Consider the following 16678-nt stretch of genomic DNA (forward strand, 5'->3'; position numbering starts at 1 on the left):
CCTGAAATGCAAGATTATATAATCGAGGTTGAAACCTCACCATATAATAGACTATTTTATCGAACTAAGACTAAGAGATATTTAAACGCAAATATATAATAGCACCATAAATGTGCCGACAACTATTGGGATATGGATGTATTGTTAAACATCGTCTAATTTACATCTGAAATAATTTCTATGGCACAAATGATTAAGACAAGGATTTATGGTGTAATAATGATTGTTTACTTTGTATCAATAATTTATTTGAGCTAATGATTGATACACACCAACTCCCAAAATGAGTTTTACATATACCTATTTTATTCTCGGAGTAGGTCGTACAAAATTTTGTACTGCAATTGCCGTGACGTTTTATCGGTATCGATACGAACCGGCCAACGGCGACACGATCCGATCGGTGGCATTCCCCCCCTGTAATTTACGGAAAATTGAGTCCAATTTTTACATCCAAATATATAAATATAAACTGTATCAAATAAGCCGCCTGGAGATAAAATTTTGTACGGTCAACGGACCTCAAAAACAAATTTAATTGCAGCAAAGATAGTAATTTTTTTTTTAAAAAAAAATCAAAACACCAAAGGCTTGTTTGGATGCATTAATAATAAGGAATTTAGATGAGTGAAAAGCACATTGAATGACTTATTCAAAATCAAATACTTTTTTAAATAACATTTTCATTGACAATAAATGGGTTACCATCGGTTTATGATAACCATACTATATATATTGTTTAAAAAATTGAGAAGTTCTCAGAATCGTAAAATAATGTTTAAAAACAGAATAGATAATCATATATTAAAAAATTTAATCAGTCGTATGTTTGGGAGAGCTCCGTTTTTCTTAGACAGGGTGCCAAACAGAGCCTAAATGAAATTAAAGAGAAGCGCCGATGTAAAAGCGAGGATATTTCATGTCTGCAATTAATAAAAGATTGATTTTGAAAGCAATTTTAATCTAAAGAATAATCATCAATTCAGTCGAGGTGAAATCAATCATCCATCTCCTTTCCTTCCAATCATTCTCCACTGTGTTGTTCCCTTTGGACCATTTTGCTTCGTGGGCTTCTTCTATCTTTCCTAAAAACTCGGCCCTTTTTCCACCTCCGCGGGATTTTTTTTAGTTCTCTCCCAGGCATTTTACTGGTTTTATTTATGCAGGGGAGGAGTGGGAGTGGAAGAGAGTAACTCGTTTGCTTCTACGAAACTGTTTTTGATTTGATTTGTTTTGTTCGATTTGTGTGGCTTGAAAATTTGTGGTTTAGTCTCCAGTGGCCTCCTTTTAATCGAGACTTTGATTTTTTTTCTTTTGGATAAATAATAAAAAAATCTTTTTTTCCCCATTCCGTCTCTTTTTTCTCTTACTTGCATCTTCTTTTTTGGCAGTTATCAGTCTTCTTCATCTTGCTCATGTGGTACTCTCCCCCCCTTCTTTCTTTCTATATCTCTGCGGTTTTGGGATTTCTATGCTCCATTTTAACTGTTTAATTGAGGTGGGGCTTGTTTTTATTATATGTTCCTTTAGTAGTGTCATGCTTAATTGGTTTTTCAAAGGTAACGGTTTCTGTTGAAAACATCAAGTTCGGTTCTTTTGTAGCTTAACTTGCGATTTTTATACGATGTGCGTGACATCTTCTTGGGTTTTTGTATATTTTTGGACATGCTTAATTCCAATTGAAGTCCATGGATAGTGGTAGTTTCTATGATCTGGAAAAATATGTTCTTGTTGATTTATCCTTCTTGAAGCCTGGGCGTGGTTTGAGCAAAACCGGTTTGTATTATTCTATAAACGGGTCGATCTATGAGCATACTTTGTCTTTCACCAATTCTGGGTGGAATTTTCACATGAATTACGGCTCTCCCTTCGATTCTGCAGCTGAGCTTTTTTTTTTTTTTTTTTTTTTTTTTTTTTTTTTTTTTTTTTTTTTTTTTTTTTTTTTTTTTTTTTTTTTTTTTTTTTTTTTTTTTTTTTTTTTTTTTTTTTTTTTTTTTTTTTTTTTTTTTTTTTTTTTTTTTTTTTTTTTTTTTTTTTTTTTTTTTTTTTTTTTTTTTTTTTTTTTTTTTTTTTTTTTTTTTTTTTTTTTTTTTTTTTTTTTTTTTTTTTTTTTTTTTTTTTTTTTTTTTTTTTTTTTTTTTTTTTTTTTTTTTTTTTTTTTTTTTTTTTTTTTTTTTTTTTTTTTTTTTTTTTTTTTTTTTTTTTTTTTTTTTTTTTTTTTTTTTTTTTTTTTTTTTTTTTTTTTTTTTTTTTTTTTTTTTTTTTTTTTTTTTTTTTTTTTTTTTTTTTTTTTTTTTTTTTTTTTTTTTTTTTTTTTTTTTTTTTTTTTTTTTTTTTTTTTTTTTTTTTTTTTTTTTTTTTTTTTTTTTTTTTTTTTTTTTTTTTTTTTTTTTTTTTTTTTTTTTTTTTTTTTTTTTTTTTTTTTTTTTTTTTTTTTTTTTTTTTTTTTTTTTTTTTTTTTTTTTTTTTTTTTTTTTTTTTTTTTTTTTTTTTTTTTTTTTTTTTTTTTTTTTTTTTTTTTTTTTTTTTTTTTTTTTTTTTTTTTTTTTTTTTTTTTTTTTTTTTTTTTTTTTTTTTTTTTTTTTTTTTTTTTTTTTTTTTTTTTTTTTTTTTTTTTTTTTTTTTTTTTTTTTTTTTTTTTTTTTTTTTTTTTTTTTTTTTTTTTTTTTTTTTTTTTTTTTTTTTTTTTTTTTTTTTTTTTTTTTTTTTTTTTTTTTTTTTTTTTTTTTTTTTTTTTTTTTTTTTTTAAATTTTAAGTTTAGAACATAAAAACTCTTTAAAAATGCCTCCTTTTGTAGTTGTATTGTTCTTTTGTTTCTCCCTGTGAGTTTTTTATTTCACTAATTGAGTAGTTTTATGGTCCAACCTTTCTTCATTTGTCATTTTGATACAAATTTCGCTATTAGTGTCCTGCTTTGGTATTGGAGGACGTAATCTTGCTTTCGATTTGCAATGTGTTTGTGTGCTTTTGAGTTTGTTTCTACAATTGCTATCTTCCAAAACGGTAAAATTAGTGAAGCTATCTTTTTGCTTTTCCTAAACTTGGTCTAGGCTATTATATATATATTTTTATCTTTGGTTGCTGTGCAGTTTTGGATAGCCATAATTGATCATGGCTGTTGCTTGTGTTACCACTGTATGTAGGTAGCACTTCCCCCAATCAACATTTTGTTTTATACTTGTGTCAATGAGGCATTTTTCAGAATCCTAATCCTGAAATACTGAACATTCGTTTGTTACGGAATTGCCAGCTCAGAGCGATTATGATGATTTGGTTCTTTTATGATGTTTCTGCAGGAAGTGATTTCAATGGAGAAACAGTTGAAAAATTCTATTCCTGGTTAGTTTTCAGAGTTCTTTTGTCCTCGTCAAAATGTCATCAGTCATTTGTTACGCAGCAGATGTTAATGTAATATATATCAAGGAATTCATTTTCATGTACCTGAAGTCTTGATTATTGCATATTGGTGTATGTAGGTCCTAAACTTCCACTATCACCAACTTCTTCGAAAGAGAAAAATCCACGGAGTCTTTCTAGTGGGACTGATGTATATCATGCATCTAGTGATGCTAGCTTGTTTTCTACCTCATTACCCGTCATACGACATGAGACATGTGAGCATTAACAATTAACGATTGATTATAATGTTGCAATTTTCTTTTGCTTTAGACAATCTCTTAGAATGTTTCATTTATCAGTTAAATTTAGTGAATCCGAACAAAGTGACCTACCAAATGATGATGGCTTTCCTATCCTTAGTAAAGTTCGTATGGGAGATGAAGATAGGGATCCACTTGAAGATGTTGAACCAAATGCAATAGGAAGCGTTCTTCCAGGTGATGAAGATGAACTTTTTGCCGGTCTCATGGATGATTTTGATCTTAGTGGGTTGCCGACTCAACTCGAGGATTTGGACGATGATTTCTTTGAAAGTGGAGGGGGTCTGGAAATTGAATCTGAAAGCCATGAAAGTTTACTCGATGGTATATCAAGGTTATCTACATCTGATGTTACCAGTGGAATTAGCGCTGCTCAATACGGGTTGGCGAATGGCGTAGGAACTGTAAGTGGTGAGCATCCATTTGGAGAGCACCCTTCAAGAACTTTATTTGTTCGAAATATCAACAGTAATGTCGAGGATTCTGAACTTAAGTCTCTGTTTGAGGTATTGTTCAATAAATTTTAATCAAGTTTCTGCTGTTCACCATTCATTGTGTAGTCATTTCTCACCTTTTGATTGTTTTGCTTACTAAAAGAGAAAAAGAAAAATCTACGAATCATTTGAATTAGTATGGTGCAATGATTGTTCACACTGACTATAGCTGCAAACAAGCCAATTTGACTAATAAATTTCTGCTCAAGCCCGATCGTGTACTTAATGTGAGCCGGAGCCTGACTCATAAACTCGAGTAACTTCATCTTGGCTTGAAAAAATTGCCTGTTAACTTAGATGGTTCTAATTTGCAACAAGAAAAACGATTCATTTTATAGATTTCTTAACTTGTGAGAAAATTCTTTGTTTTGCCTCTCAAAGGATTCAACATTTGATTAGTAAGTTTAAATATTATTTAGAAAATAACTTAATTTCAGGAGCAGAGTAAAAATACTAAATTTTCACTTTACCTTTCTTTATTCTCTTCCTTCCAATAGCATTTTGGAGATATCAGAACTCTCTATACTGCATGCAAGCACAGGGGATTTGTGATGATATCTTACTATGACATCAGAGCTGCTCGAACTGCAATGCGTTCATTACAGAACAAGCCCTTGAGACGAAGAAAACTCGATATTCATTTTTCAATTCCAAAGGTACAAAGCAAGATATAATTCATTTCATAAATAATTGTCTTCAAATTGAATAAGTTTTGTAATCTGTTGTTTCTTGATGCACGCAGGATAACCCATCAGAAAAGGATGTGAACCAGGGAACTCTGGTTGTGTTCAATTTGGATGCATCTGTGTCCAATGATGATCTTCTCCAAATATTTGGAGCTTATGGGGAAATTAAGGAGGTAGCGTTTCATTGATATGCCAAGATGTCATCTGTTCTTCACCAGGAGTTTATTTGTACTGATAGCTGAATTGCTATTTTTATTGTGATGCATTGACGTCAGATAAGGGAAACACCACACAAACGACACCACAAGTTTATCGAGTTTTATGATGTTAGAGATGCGGATGCAGCTCTTAAGGGTTTAAATAGAATTGACATTGCTGGGAAGCGCATAAAACTTGAACCTAGCCGACCTGGTGGAGCTCGTCGAAGGTACATTTCATTCTTAATCCTTAAATGCCGATTGTCTCCTTTTACTGTGCAACTCTGTTCTATGCCATTTGGCTGTGAGATTTTATTTATTTTCTAGTGAATTTTAAACTCTTGAATTTGTCTATGCTGTTGACACCACGATATGTTAAATTAACAACGGCGGAATCTTAATCAACCCTGAATTGCTACATAGTAATTAGGAAATTTAACTTCTTGCATGCATGGTCTTTTTTAGTTTCTGTTCCTAACTTACGCGCTGTAGTATGTGCATGTTTACAAATAACGTGGGTGCAATTGAGAAAGCAGGGTTTCTATACTTTACGAACTCATTCCTCTTTCCAGTGAAATATCAAGTATGTTACATATATAAATAATGTGGTTCAGTATAGAAAGTTGGGTTTCTGATACTCGGCCAACTCATTTCTTTTCCATTGAAACATCGATATTTGAAATCCTAAGTTTCTTTAATTATATGGTATTATTAGTCATTCTGTGGAGTTTCAGTTTTTTCACTAGGATTACATCTTTATCAGCTCCATTGAACAGGCCTGACGATGGTTCTGGAATCACCGGTGCCAGTCACAATGGAAGCTACAATAGTTCCCCAATCATTTGGAGACGATTTAGTTCCATTTTAAATAAATTCATGCCTTTAACTTTTGTTGGCTAAGAAAAAAATAGTGGTGCGGATTTCGAGGTTACCACACTATCAAGTTAATTAGATTAACTATATTACAAAATGTAATGGATATTTTTTGAAGTTTAAAAATAAAAGCACGTCTTGAATTTGATTTCTATAAGTCAAATAGATTCTTTTGAGTTTAGTTGCCTGTTCTCATGATCGTAGAACTTGACGTGGAATTAGGATTTTGGCTAAAGGTAAAAATCAAAACAGGTATTGAACTCAATTTTTGTAAGTCGAGTAATTTAAAGTACCTAAGTTAATATTTTGGCTACAATTTTAGCCTCAGTTCCAGTTTTTTAATTCCTGGAAACATGGAATAGATCCTTAGTTTTTTTTTATTTGTTTTGTGATTTCAAACCAAAACTGAAAAAAGGTTCAGATTTAGGTTCTAGTTTTGGATTTGCTCCACAGTTTCATTTGAATTGTGGTCAGCTCTACCATCGAACCTCATTGGTGTAGGAAACAAATTGCAAGTATAGTTATAACACCAATGTTTGTTCTTTCTTTATGAAGCTTAATTCAACAGCTGAGTCAAGAGCCGGATCAAGATGAAGCCCTAGGTTTCCTGCATCATGTTGGTTCGCCCATAGCCAACTCTCCTCCAGGCATGTTGATGGCGATTATGTATCTAAAACCATCTGTTGTGTTCTGTTTCTGTAGCCATCCCTGTATTATTTGGAACTTTAACTGATGGCATGTTCTTTGTAGGTAGCTGGCAAAATTTTGGCAGCCCAGTTGAGCACAATTCATTCCATGCTTATAGTCCGACTATGTCTAGTTTGGGAAGTCTCAGCCCTGGGGGAAGCAATCACTTACCTGGGTTGGCCTCTATTCTTCCCTCCCCCGACTCGAATTCTGCGAAGATTGCCCCTATAGGTAAAGATCCCAGAAGGGTTAACCAAGTAATTACCAAATCTAATACAGCACAAGGAGCTGCATATCATCATCCTTTCTCTGTTTATGATCCCAAGTTAAGTTCGAGTTGTGATCCTGTCTCATCATTTGGTGATTCCAAGCTTTCAAGTGATGGAACTCTTTCTGGTCCTCAGTTTCTCTGGGGAAGTCCTACTATCACGTCAGAGAATATAAACTCTTCACCCTGGTCAGTGTCATCATTGAAAGGACGTCCATTCCCATTGAGCAAACAAGGAATTGGTTTTCCATATACAAGTCCACATGGCTCTTTTGTTGGTTCAGGTCATCACGTGGGATCTGCTCCATCTGGTATTCAACTAGACAGGCATATTGGATTTTTCCCAGAATCGCCGGAACCATCCTATATAAACCAATCAGCTTTTGGAGTAAAAAATTATGGTCGCAACTATGGTATTCATGGAGTGCATCTTGGTTCTCCCGTGGCTATGAATAGAGGAATTTCTTTTGCAGGAAACTTTACGGAAAGTGGTTCTCCTAGCTCCCGAATGATTCCACTGTCCAGAAATGGTCCTTTGTATTTTGAGAATGGCTCTTTTGGTGGCATGGGAACTATCATCAACGATGGACTGTTTGACCGGGCTCGGAATAGAAGGGCTGAGAGTGGTAGCCAGATGGATAATAAAAGGCAGTATCAACTTGATTTGGAAAAGATTATGAATGGTGAAGATACCAGGACCACTTTGATGATTAAAAACATCCCAAACAAGTAAAACTCAGACCATTTTCTTTGTGTGGGATTTATATTTTCTATTGCTGATTTATTATTTATCTTCCTTCTTTCCATCTCTGAAGATACACTTCAAAGATGCTACTTGCAGCCATCGATGAAACCCACAAGGGTACATATGATTTTCTCTATTTACCGATCGATTTTAAGGTAACTTCGCATTTGGTTGTATCGTATATGTGTATAGTTTTGTTTCACTATTGGTACAAAAAATGTTTCATTTGTTTTTGGCCCAGAATAAGTGCAATGTGGGGTATGCCTTCATAAATATGGTGTCTCCTTCACACATTGTGACTTTCTTTGAGGTTTGTGCGCCAATCATTTTTGTATTGGGTATTTTAGCGATATAGTTTCGAGGAATATTTCTTTCGAGGAATATTTCTCTATAACATCTTGATCTTTCAATTGACAAATCAATTGGTCATGCACGTCTTTGCAGGTGTTTAATGGGAAGAAATGGGAAAAGTTCAATAGTGAAAAGATTGCTTCCTTGGCGTATGCAAGAATCCAAGGAAAGGCAGGTCTTGTCTCCCACTTCCAGAATTCGAGTTTAATGAATGAAGACAAACGCTGTCGACCAATTATTTTCCAGTCCGAGGGCCAAGGGACTAGTTACCTGGTACATTAATGTTGGATTTTTGGCACATAAGAATTTCCCACTTTTAGCTACGAGCCAAAACACTTTCCTTTTTCGTCTCCCCGACTCACTATAATTCTTGTGCAACCGGTTTAGCGGTACAAACTTGTAAGAAATTTGTGTAATATTTTTTTTTCATGGGTGCTTAGGATTCTTATCCATCTGGCAACTTGAATGTTTTTATACGTCAGCCAGATGGATCTTATGCCGGAGATTCCCTCGACAGCCCAAAGGACGAGTCAGATGAGAAGCTGTAGCACCTTAAATCTGTCGGTGAAGTTGCAGATTTTCAGTAATCATTGGTGGAATATTATGATTTTTTTTGTAGAGAAATTCTTGCATACATTTTGTGTTGGACATGGATTTTTCTTAACCCCCTTGGTTGGAATATTGACGAGGCGGTTGCAGTGTAACGTCGACGTGTCGTAGCAGCAAGTGATAATTAACAAAGGCAGAGGAACTAGGCGAGGCGTATGCTTGTCCAGTTTTTTGGGTTTATTCTATTTTATCGCCCTCGGTTCTAGTAAGTGTACAGTAGTTTATAGAGCAGCCGATTTGAGCGTCGGGATCTGTATGGATTTTCTGGGCAATGTATGGTAGGAGACTTGTCATTTTTTTCTGTGTTCATGTACTAACTGAAACGAGAGTTTATGAAATCAATTTACGACGTTTGTCGCTTCAGAACATATGATTTACTCGGGTCGTTCTTGTATAAATAAATGATCTTATGTTTCGTCACGAAGTTGTATTGTTTAGTGTGAATGTGTAATGATCGGCGGGCCCTTCTTTTTCCTTGATCGATCTTAATTTTCTTTGCAGTTATACGGAAATCTGAGAATTCGAATTTTTGGTTTGAATCCCATCTTTCAAAAAATAATGATCTTTTGGTTTATAATATCGAGGTTGGTTCAAAAAAATATGTAAAAAATAAGAAAGTCTTGAACCAACGAGAATATAAAGCTGAAGAAAATTGAAAAGGGGTCAAACTATAATTACCAAAATGAATAGGGGTGACTCGAGTATTAACAAAAAAAACGTACAAACCTACCAATTTTGTTTATATTAGACTTCAACTTTAATATAACAATAGAAATCGGGAAAAATTTTGTCTATGTTTGATATTTTTGTTTTTTGTTTTTGTTTTTGTTTTTGTTTTACAATTTTAGACATTTTTTCAATGTGACACTGATGTAACACTTAAACTACGTCTACGTAGCTCTGACATGACGTTGATGTATATAACGTCACATCAGCTGTATCGATAAAAAAAATAAAATTATAAAAAAAATTGAAATATACAAAATTAAGATATAAAACTAAAATGACAGTTTTTTATTTATTTATTATAATTATTACAGTTATTTTCAAGATGTATTTAATATCACAAATGTATATGTTACAAACTTAAATGATTTTTATCGTAAAAAAAAACTTAAATCATTTTTTTATAACAATTGAAATGTTTGAATGGCAAAAACATCAATTCGACATCAAATTATTAACATGCACAATATATTTTTTTTAAAAAATAAAACTTTTTTAAAGAAATAAAACAACAAAATATATATAGAATAATTAAAATAATTTTACTACCTAAAGGACACGTACATATTAGGTGTGGTTGGACTATTCAAACTTACATAGTCGCATGCAAAATTCATGCAGAATGAAATATTAGATGATCCACATTCAAATGATTAAACCCTCACCGGCCAGACCTGTTAACGAGAATTGCATGAGCTTGCATTCAAAGAAAATTTCAAAACGCTAGAATTACTCAAAGGACGTTCCTTTAAATTAATTTGAGTTAAATTTTGACGATGGTGATATTATATATATGTAATTGGCGTGCATTTTGAATTAATAATTGGCTCAAATCAATACATGCATTGGTAAATAGCAAAGTAATTAAGTGTTAAAAATTCTTGGTGAAATCAAAATTTTGTACGTCTTTGGAATTCTAATTAACAACTCCCTAATTGTCTCTTCCTTGAAATAATCCATTTGTAGGAGAATTGAGAAACCCGGCCTTCTCTGCTCTTAAACTAATAATAATTGTCAATAACGTGCAAATTTAAATTTTTAACTATCATAGTTATGGAAGTCGTCTTCAACATTGGAAGTTATCCTATGTTTTGTAAATATTGAATTCAATTCATTAGTATAAAATAAAAATTAATATATTTTGGAGATGTATTAACTTCACGTTTTTATAAAGAATATCAAGTATTTTTTTTAATATAAAAAAAAATAGAATTTAAACTCAAATAAAAGGTCAACGATGCACAGTTGCTGGGATTCTTAATTAAATAATTAATTTCAGCAGTGATTTCTTCTGTCTTGTCAAATAATTTTCCTTAAAAAATACAAGTGAAAAGGTCAAAATTGATCAGAAATAAATTTCTGTGTTTCAGTTGAAACAAACATTGATTGCTCTCTGAACTTTATCTCAAGAATGGTGATAGAAACAGGAGGTCCCAAGCCCACAATCCAACGCGCATTGTAAACTCAGAACACCTATATATATAATATTATTATATTTATCCAGATAACATTTTACACATATTTTTAATATTCATTTCATTGTAAAAAACTTTATATATATACAGGAAAACTAAAGTTATTTGCCTATCATAGCTTTGTACCTGACAGTGAACAACACATAACCTACCATATATTACCATCATACTACATAAAAAAAAACTAGATTTTCAAGTATATATATTTATAATGTTTTTGTCCACATACACATTACAACATAACATAAAATTTGAAGGAATTCTTCGAAAAAATATGTATGTAACACACGTAGTGAAATTTCTCAGAAAACGCAATAATAAGTTAAAATAAAGTAATAATAATTGGTATTTCAGTCATGATAGTAAATGCAACACGCTAACAAAAACTTTTATGGTCAACCTTCTCACTCCCTCTTAAGACGTACCACTATAAATATGTCTAATATGGGATCATTTCCTCACCGCCATACTTATTTTCTCCTTCTTTCAGAATCCATACTTTTTCTTCAGCAAATTCTTCAGGCACATTCAAATGAAGACATCTCCGCTAAAAACCATGGAGTTCCCAATGGTGCTCCTCAGATTGGCAGACTGGTTCTTGTACAAGTTTTTGGCAAACTCCTGCTACACAGCGGTTATGAAAGTCAAGAACCATGGTTTCTTTCTGAAAAACCCATTCATAACAAAAATATCACACCAATTTCCTTTGTATCCAAATGTAGTTAAATGCAATTTGCATGGTAGAAAATCACAAACCCTAGTTTGTGATATTCATGGAGGACTTCTAAGGAATCGATCTTTCTTTCCTTACTTTATGCTTGTTGCATTTGAAGGTGGCAGCATTTTCAGAGCTCTTTTGCTTCTCTTGTCATGCCCTTTTCTGTGTGTTTTAAACTGCGAGCTCAAGATGAGGGTAATGATATTCATCACCTTTTGTGGGCTCAAGTCTAAAGACATGGAAAGTGTGTCAAGAGCTGTTTTGCCTAAGTTTTATCTTGAAAATCTCAATCTTCATGCCTACGAGGTTTTGGCTTCAACAGGGGCTACAGTGGTGTTCACGACTGTGCCAAGAGTCATGGTTGAAGGATTTCTCAAGGAATATCTAAGTGTTGATTCTGTTATAGGGACCGAGTTGCATACTATAGGACACTTTTTTACTGGTTTGGTATCTGATGCTGGGTTGCTGGTGAAGCATCGGGCGCTTAAGGAATTCTTTGGTGATAGAAGTCCAGATATTGGAATGGGAACTTCAAGCTTTGATGACCACACATTAATCTCCCTCTGCAAGGTATGAATGTAATCTTCTTTAGATTTCTTTTAAATTATTTCCTAGAAAATATGGTGATCTTTTTTTAATTAGAAAAATAACCTCCCACCCCCCTAAATTAATCTATTTTATTTTGGTTTTGTGGAGCTGAATAATTTGCGAAACTTTTGACAGGAAGCATACGTGATCAGCAAAGAAGACGCCAAATGCAATACAATGTCAGCAGAAATGCCAAGGAAAAAATACCCAAAGCCACTGGTTTTTCATGACGGAAGGCTAGCTTTCTTGCCCACACCTTCTGCAACTCTCTCGATGTTCATGTGGCTTCCTGCCGGAATAATACTTTCAATCTTCAGAATTTTTGTGGGAGTCTGTTTGCCTTTCAAACTGGCCATTTTCTTAGGCTGTTTCAGTGGAATCAACCTAAGAACGAAAGGATTGGCCCCAAATATCTCTCCAAATGGCAAAGGAGTGCTGTATGTTTGCACGCACAGAACCCTTCTTGATCCTGTTTTTCTTAGTATATCGCTGGGAAAATCCTTAACTGCCGTAACTTACAGCCTTAGCAAAATGTCTGAAATCTTGGCACCGATAAAAACAGTTAGGCTAACGAGAGACAGAAAACAAGATGGTGAAACTATGCAGAAATTGTTAAGTGAAGGTGACTTGATTGTATGCCCAGAAGGGACTACTTGCAGGGAGCCGTACCTTCTGAGATTTAGCTCTTTGTTTGCGGAATTGGCCGATGATATAGTTCCTGTGGCGATGAACACATGCGTAACCATGTTTTATGGGACAACTGCGAGAGGATTCAAATGTTTGGATCCAATATTTTTCTTGATGAATCCTAGGCCAAGTTACAGTGTTCAAATTCTAGGAAAGATGCCTAAGGAGCTGACTTGTGCTGGTGGGAAATCTTGCTGCGAAGTGGCTAATTATATGCAGAAAGAGTTAGCTGATGTATTGGGGTTTGAATGCACTACACTTACAAGAAAAGACAAGTATTTGATGCTAGCAGGGAATGAAGGGGTCGTCGAGGGTAAAATAAAGAAACCCTATTGTAATTTTCATATATTTCTTAATCATGAATGATCAGTACTTTTTTTCACGTTAAATAGTATATTTATCACTACCTTTCTTTACTGGCATTTTCCCCTTTCGAGTGCATGTGTTTCATGGTTAATGCTTATATTATATAATGTCAAAATAATGAGCAAGAAAATCATACCCCCCCAAAAAAAAAGAAGCAAGAAACCAACGGCCATATTCAAATTACAGGTATGGCCACAAGTTATTAATATCTGTAAACTCAAATATGGATAGATATTCCCCAATGTCCACGGCCATTGATTCTTTTTACCGTAGTTTAGCCAACGGCGCTAGCTACCTAGTTATTTCAATTTGACCTTATTCATTTAGCCAACCGGCGGTTGAGTTTGAAGGGAAATATTATCTCTTAATTTAATTGATATAATTGCCTATTTTGAAAGATTTCCCTAATATTATCTTTTACTTGTTGATTTGATTGAATATAATATTTAATATGATTTTGTCTTTCTAGATAATGTGATAAATATGATAATGATTATGATGATATGATATCCTTGTTTAAAACTCTAACTTTCCATATTATGTATGATTCCTTATATATTGATAAACCCTAGGCTTATAAATAAGAGATTTGTGTGAAAAAGCGAAACTGAAGACGCATCACAAATTTCAGAGAAAAAGACTTACAAAGCTGTTGCCGATTGAAAGAGTGGTGATCAATGTGTTGCCTTGAATGTTGCCAACATCTTCAGACAACATTAGCGACGAAGTTGGATGAAGATCGTATTTAGTTGATTTTGCTTTTGGGCTTACGTTTTTGTTTTCTTGTTTACGTTTTATTATTGTTAGTTATTTTAGAAAGCATTTGTTTTCTCAAAGTGTTGAGGAAATTGATTTTCGTGGAAATCACTAGTGATAGGTTTTTGTGTAAACGATTTGGTTTTCTAGTGATTAATTTTTGACAGGCACCACACAAGTGTTTATACTTGTGCACATTTAATCTTGTCCATCTATTTATTTAAAGTGAGTCTGAAACGATTTGTTTAATATTCCGCTGTATGTTGTCTTAAATGTTGTAACATTTGACACAACATTTAACTCACAATTTACACTGCCCGAGCTCGGGACATGACATTATCAAATTTAGTCGAGAAGAACCACGATGATAATTATGCATATTTATAGCACCGATTTTACCTTGATTTAACCACTCAAAGTTGGTTTCATGGTCTTCAATGATTTAATTAGCCACAAATACAATAACATAGAATGAAAGCCAAAAAGGCAATATCAAATTATCTTCACTGGTTCCATGACACCTTATCCGTTATCCCTGATGAAGAAGCTATAACAGGAACTCCCCTTTTTTCTCCGTGCGAGAAAAGGTAAGAATCTGCTCTCCTGAGCTTTAATAATCATTCAGTCGTTTTCATGATTTAACGTGAAAAGATGCACACAAGACACACACTCGAATGCCACCATGTTTTTGCTCCTTCAGTCCACGTTCAACCTCTATCTCAAAGTTTTTCTCAGACCAGCCATTTCTCTCGATGCTGGAAACAAAGTGCCGCACAATCCAAGAATTGAACATGATTCACGCCCAACTCATCAAAACTGGTCTAGTAAAAGACACCATAGCGGCTAGCCGGCCGTGTCTTGGCCTTCTGCGCCACTTCCTAGGCGTGTGACATGGACTACGCGTTATTGATATTCAGGCAGATAGGAAATTTGAATCCTTTCACTTGGAATACTATAATTAGAGGATTTTCTCGGCGTTCATCTCCTCATGTTGCAATTTCTCTTTTCATTGAAATGTTGGTGAGTTCTATGGTTCAACCGGGAACTCTGACTTATCCTTCCGTTTTCAAGGCTTATTCTCAACTCGGTTTGGCTAAAGATGGTTCTCAGCTTCATGGAAGAATCATTAAACTAGGAATGGATTTGATCCATTTATAAGAAACTCGGTTATACATATGTATTCAAGTTGTGGGCTTTTGGGGGATGCGAGAAAAGTATTTGATGAGGATGAAAAATTCGATGTTGCTTGGAACTCGATCATTACGTGACTTGCAAAGTGCGGGGAAGTTCAGGAATCTTGTAGATTGTTCGATAAAATGTCGTATAAAAATGAAGTTTCTTGGAATACTATGATAAGTGGTTATGTAAGAAATGGAAAGTGGATGGAGGCATTGAATCTTTTTTATCAATGCAGGGGGAAAAAGACATCAAACCAAGCGAACTTACTATGCGCTAGTAAGCTTGTTGAATGCTTGTGCGAGATTAGGAGCTTTTAAACAAGGAAAATGAATCCATGACTATATCAAGAAGAACAATATTGAACTGAATGTTATTTTAGTAACAGCAATAATAGATATGTACTGCAATTGCGGAAAAATTGAAATGGCACGAAAAGTGTTTGCAAGTGCACCAAGAAAAGGATTATCTTGCTGGAACTCCATGGTGTTGGGCTTAGCAATCAATGGATTTGAAAATGAAACTATGGAGTTGTTCATGAAACTCAAATCTTCGAGTCTAAGCACCGATGTTGTCACTTTTATTGGAGTTCTAATGTCATGCAGTCATTCAGGTCAAGTTGATCTAGCCATGGAATACTTCGTATTGATGAAATAAGCGTATAAAATTAAGGCATCCATTGAATATTACCGTTGTATGGTTGATTTATAGGACGGGCAGGACTCATTGAATGGCCAGCAGAGAATTTGATTTCATCGAATCCTGACGACCTAGTTTTCATGTACTTGTGTTAAATGTTCAGCCTTGGGTCATTTCAGGAAGGCAATACAGGAAAGAATTTCAATGAAAAATAAAAAGATGCAGAAGCAACCAGGATGAAATTTGATTGAAGTGAATGGGGAAGTGCATGAATTTGTAGCTGGTGGCAAGTGGCATTTTCAAGTGCCAGTTTTGTGGTCTTTACAGAACGAGCCAGTTATGATAAAGGTTTTGAAGCATGAGCTTTATAGTCCTATTGTGGTTAATATCATGTTAAAAATTTTGAATCAGAGAATGTTTTGTGCTAATTATGATATCATTATTTTTCTAAAAGTCATGTTGTTGAGGGCATTTGAGGGAAGAATTAACAAGTTTTAGTTAGATTTCTATGTTATTCGATTGTCTTGAACTTATCAAGGCATATACAAGTAGGGATCCTCTAAATATCAAAGCCTCAAATTACGGCATAAGCTTCGGATATTCGAAGGTTGTGGTGTTGCCCTTTTCATAAACATAGGATTTTTTGGAATGAAGGATGATGGAAAAACCATCGATTGATTAGCAGCTGCGTTTTTCTGCTTGGGACCGGAAAATCATCGATTGATGATAAAGATGAAGCAAAGAAATTGGAGCTTCAAGACCTCGACCCTCAATGTTTTGGCTGGAGGCAGTCTCATGTCCAGAGAAGAAAATAGTTCTCTCAGATTTAAACATTGTGCTCTTGTTATTTGGGTCTGTAAGATCGATATATTTTTCTTTCGAAGGAATTGTTACGATACAACAATATTAAGAAGTTTACTTCATATATAGAATGTTACATTTTTCAAACGTTACGAAGTAACATTAGGATTCTACTC

The 16678-nt window shown here is 33.6% G+C and overlaps 2 protein-coding genes and 1 pseudogene across 10 annotated transcripts; all 3 read left to right on the top strand.

Moving 5' to 3' along the window:
* The first annotated feature begins 937 nt into the window (after nucleotides 1-937).
* Nucleotides 938-8598, top strand: LOC140988984 (protein MEI2-like 2). Of its 8 annotated transcripts, none has more exons than XM_073458117.1 (14): nucleotides 938-1264; nucleotides 1392-1498; nucleotides 3298-3340; nucleotides 3478-3615; nucleotides 3700-4166; nucleotides 4652-4810; nucleotides 4897-5013; nucleotides 5116-5267; nucleotides 6466-6561; nucleotides 6665-7594; nucleotides 7681-7765; nucleotides 7852-7920; nucleotides 8055-8234; nucleotides 8402-8598. In XM_073458117.1, the coding sequence occupies exons 2-14, from the start codon at nucleotides 1472-1474 to the stop codon at nucleotides 8507-8509; spliced, it is 2571 nt and encodes an 856-aa protein (XP_073314218.1). In that variant the 5' UTR covers nucleotides 938-1264; nucleotides 1392-1471; the 3' UTR covers nucleotides 8510-8598. The 8 variants fall into 8 exon arrangements, with proteins under 8 accessions (XP_073314218.1, XP_073314221.1, XP_073314219.1 ...); XM_073458120.1 differs by having other exon boundaries at nucleotides 939-1264; nucleotides 1392-1420; XM_073458118.1 differs by having other exon boundaries at nucleotides 939-1189.
* A 2541-nt stretch (nucleotides 8599-11139) lies between these two features.
* On the top strand, nucleotides 11140-13141 carry LOC140988752 (glycerol-3-phosphate acyltransferase 1-like). Of its 2 annotated transcripts, XM_073457810.1 has the most exons (3): nucleotides 11140-12059; nucleotides 12213-12855; nucleotides 12916-13046. In XM_073457810.1, coding segments are annotated over exons 1-3 (1401 nt in total). In that variant the 5' UTR covers nucleotides 11140-11303; the 3' UTR covers nucleotides 12918-13046. The 2 variants fall into 2 exon arrangements, with proteins under 2 accessions (XP_073313911.1, XP_073313910.1); XM_073457809.1 differs by having other exon boundaries at nucleotides 12213-13141.
* Nucleotides 13142-14372: 1231 nt separating this feature from the next.
* On the top strand, nucleotides 14373-16589 carry LOC140988717 (pentatricopeptide repeat-containing protein At2g42920, chloroplastic-like; annotated as a pseudogene).
* Nucleotides 16590-16678: the final 89 nt, after the last annotated feature.

This window comes from Primulina huaijiensis, chromosome 11, assembly GCF_012295235.1.
Source record: "Primulina huaijiensis isolate GDHJ02 chromosome 11, ASM1229523v2, whole genome shotgun sequence".
NCBI classification, from domain to species: domain Eukaryota; kingdom Viridiplantae; phylum Streptophyta; class Magnoliopsida; order Lamiales; family Gesneriaceae; genus Primulina; species Primulina huaijiensis.

Coding starts and splice junctions, on each gene's coding strand:
- LOC140988984 (XM_073458117.1), top strand. CDS start 1,472: ATGCTCCATTTTAACTGTTTAATTGAG. Junction 1,499..3,297: donor ATTTTAACTGTTTAATTGAG/GTGGGGCTTGTT, acceptor ATGTTTCTGCAG/GAAGTGATTTCAATGGAGAA. Junction 3,616..3,699: donor CGTCATACGACATGAGACAT/GTGAGCATTAAC, acceptor TTCATTTATCAG/TTAAATTTAGTGAATCCGAA.
- LOC140988752 (XM_073457809.1), top strand. CDS start 11,304: ATGAAGACATCTCCGCTAAAAACCATGGAGTTCCCAATGGTGCTCCTC. Junction 12,060..12,212: donor CATTAATCTCCCTCTGCAAG/GTATGAATGTAA, acceptor AACTTTTGACAG/GAAGCATACGTGATCAGCAA.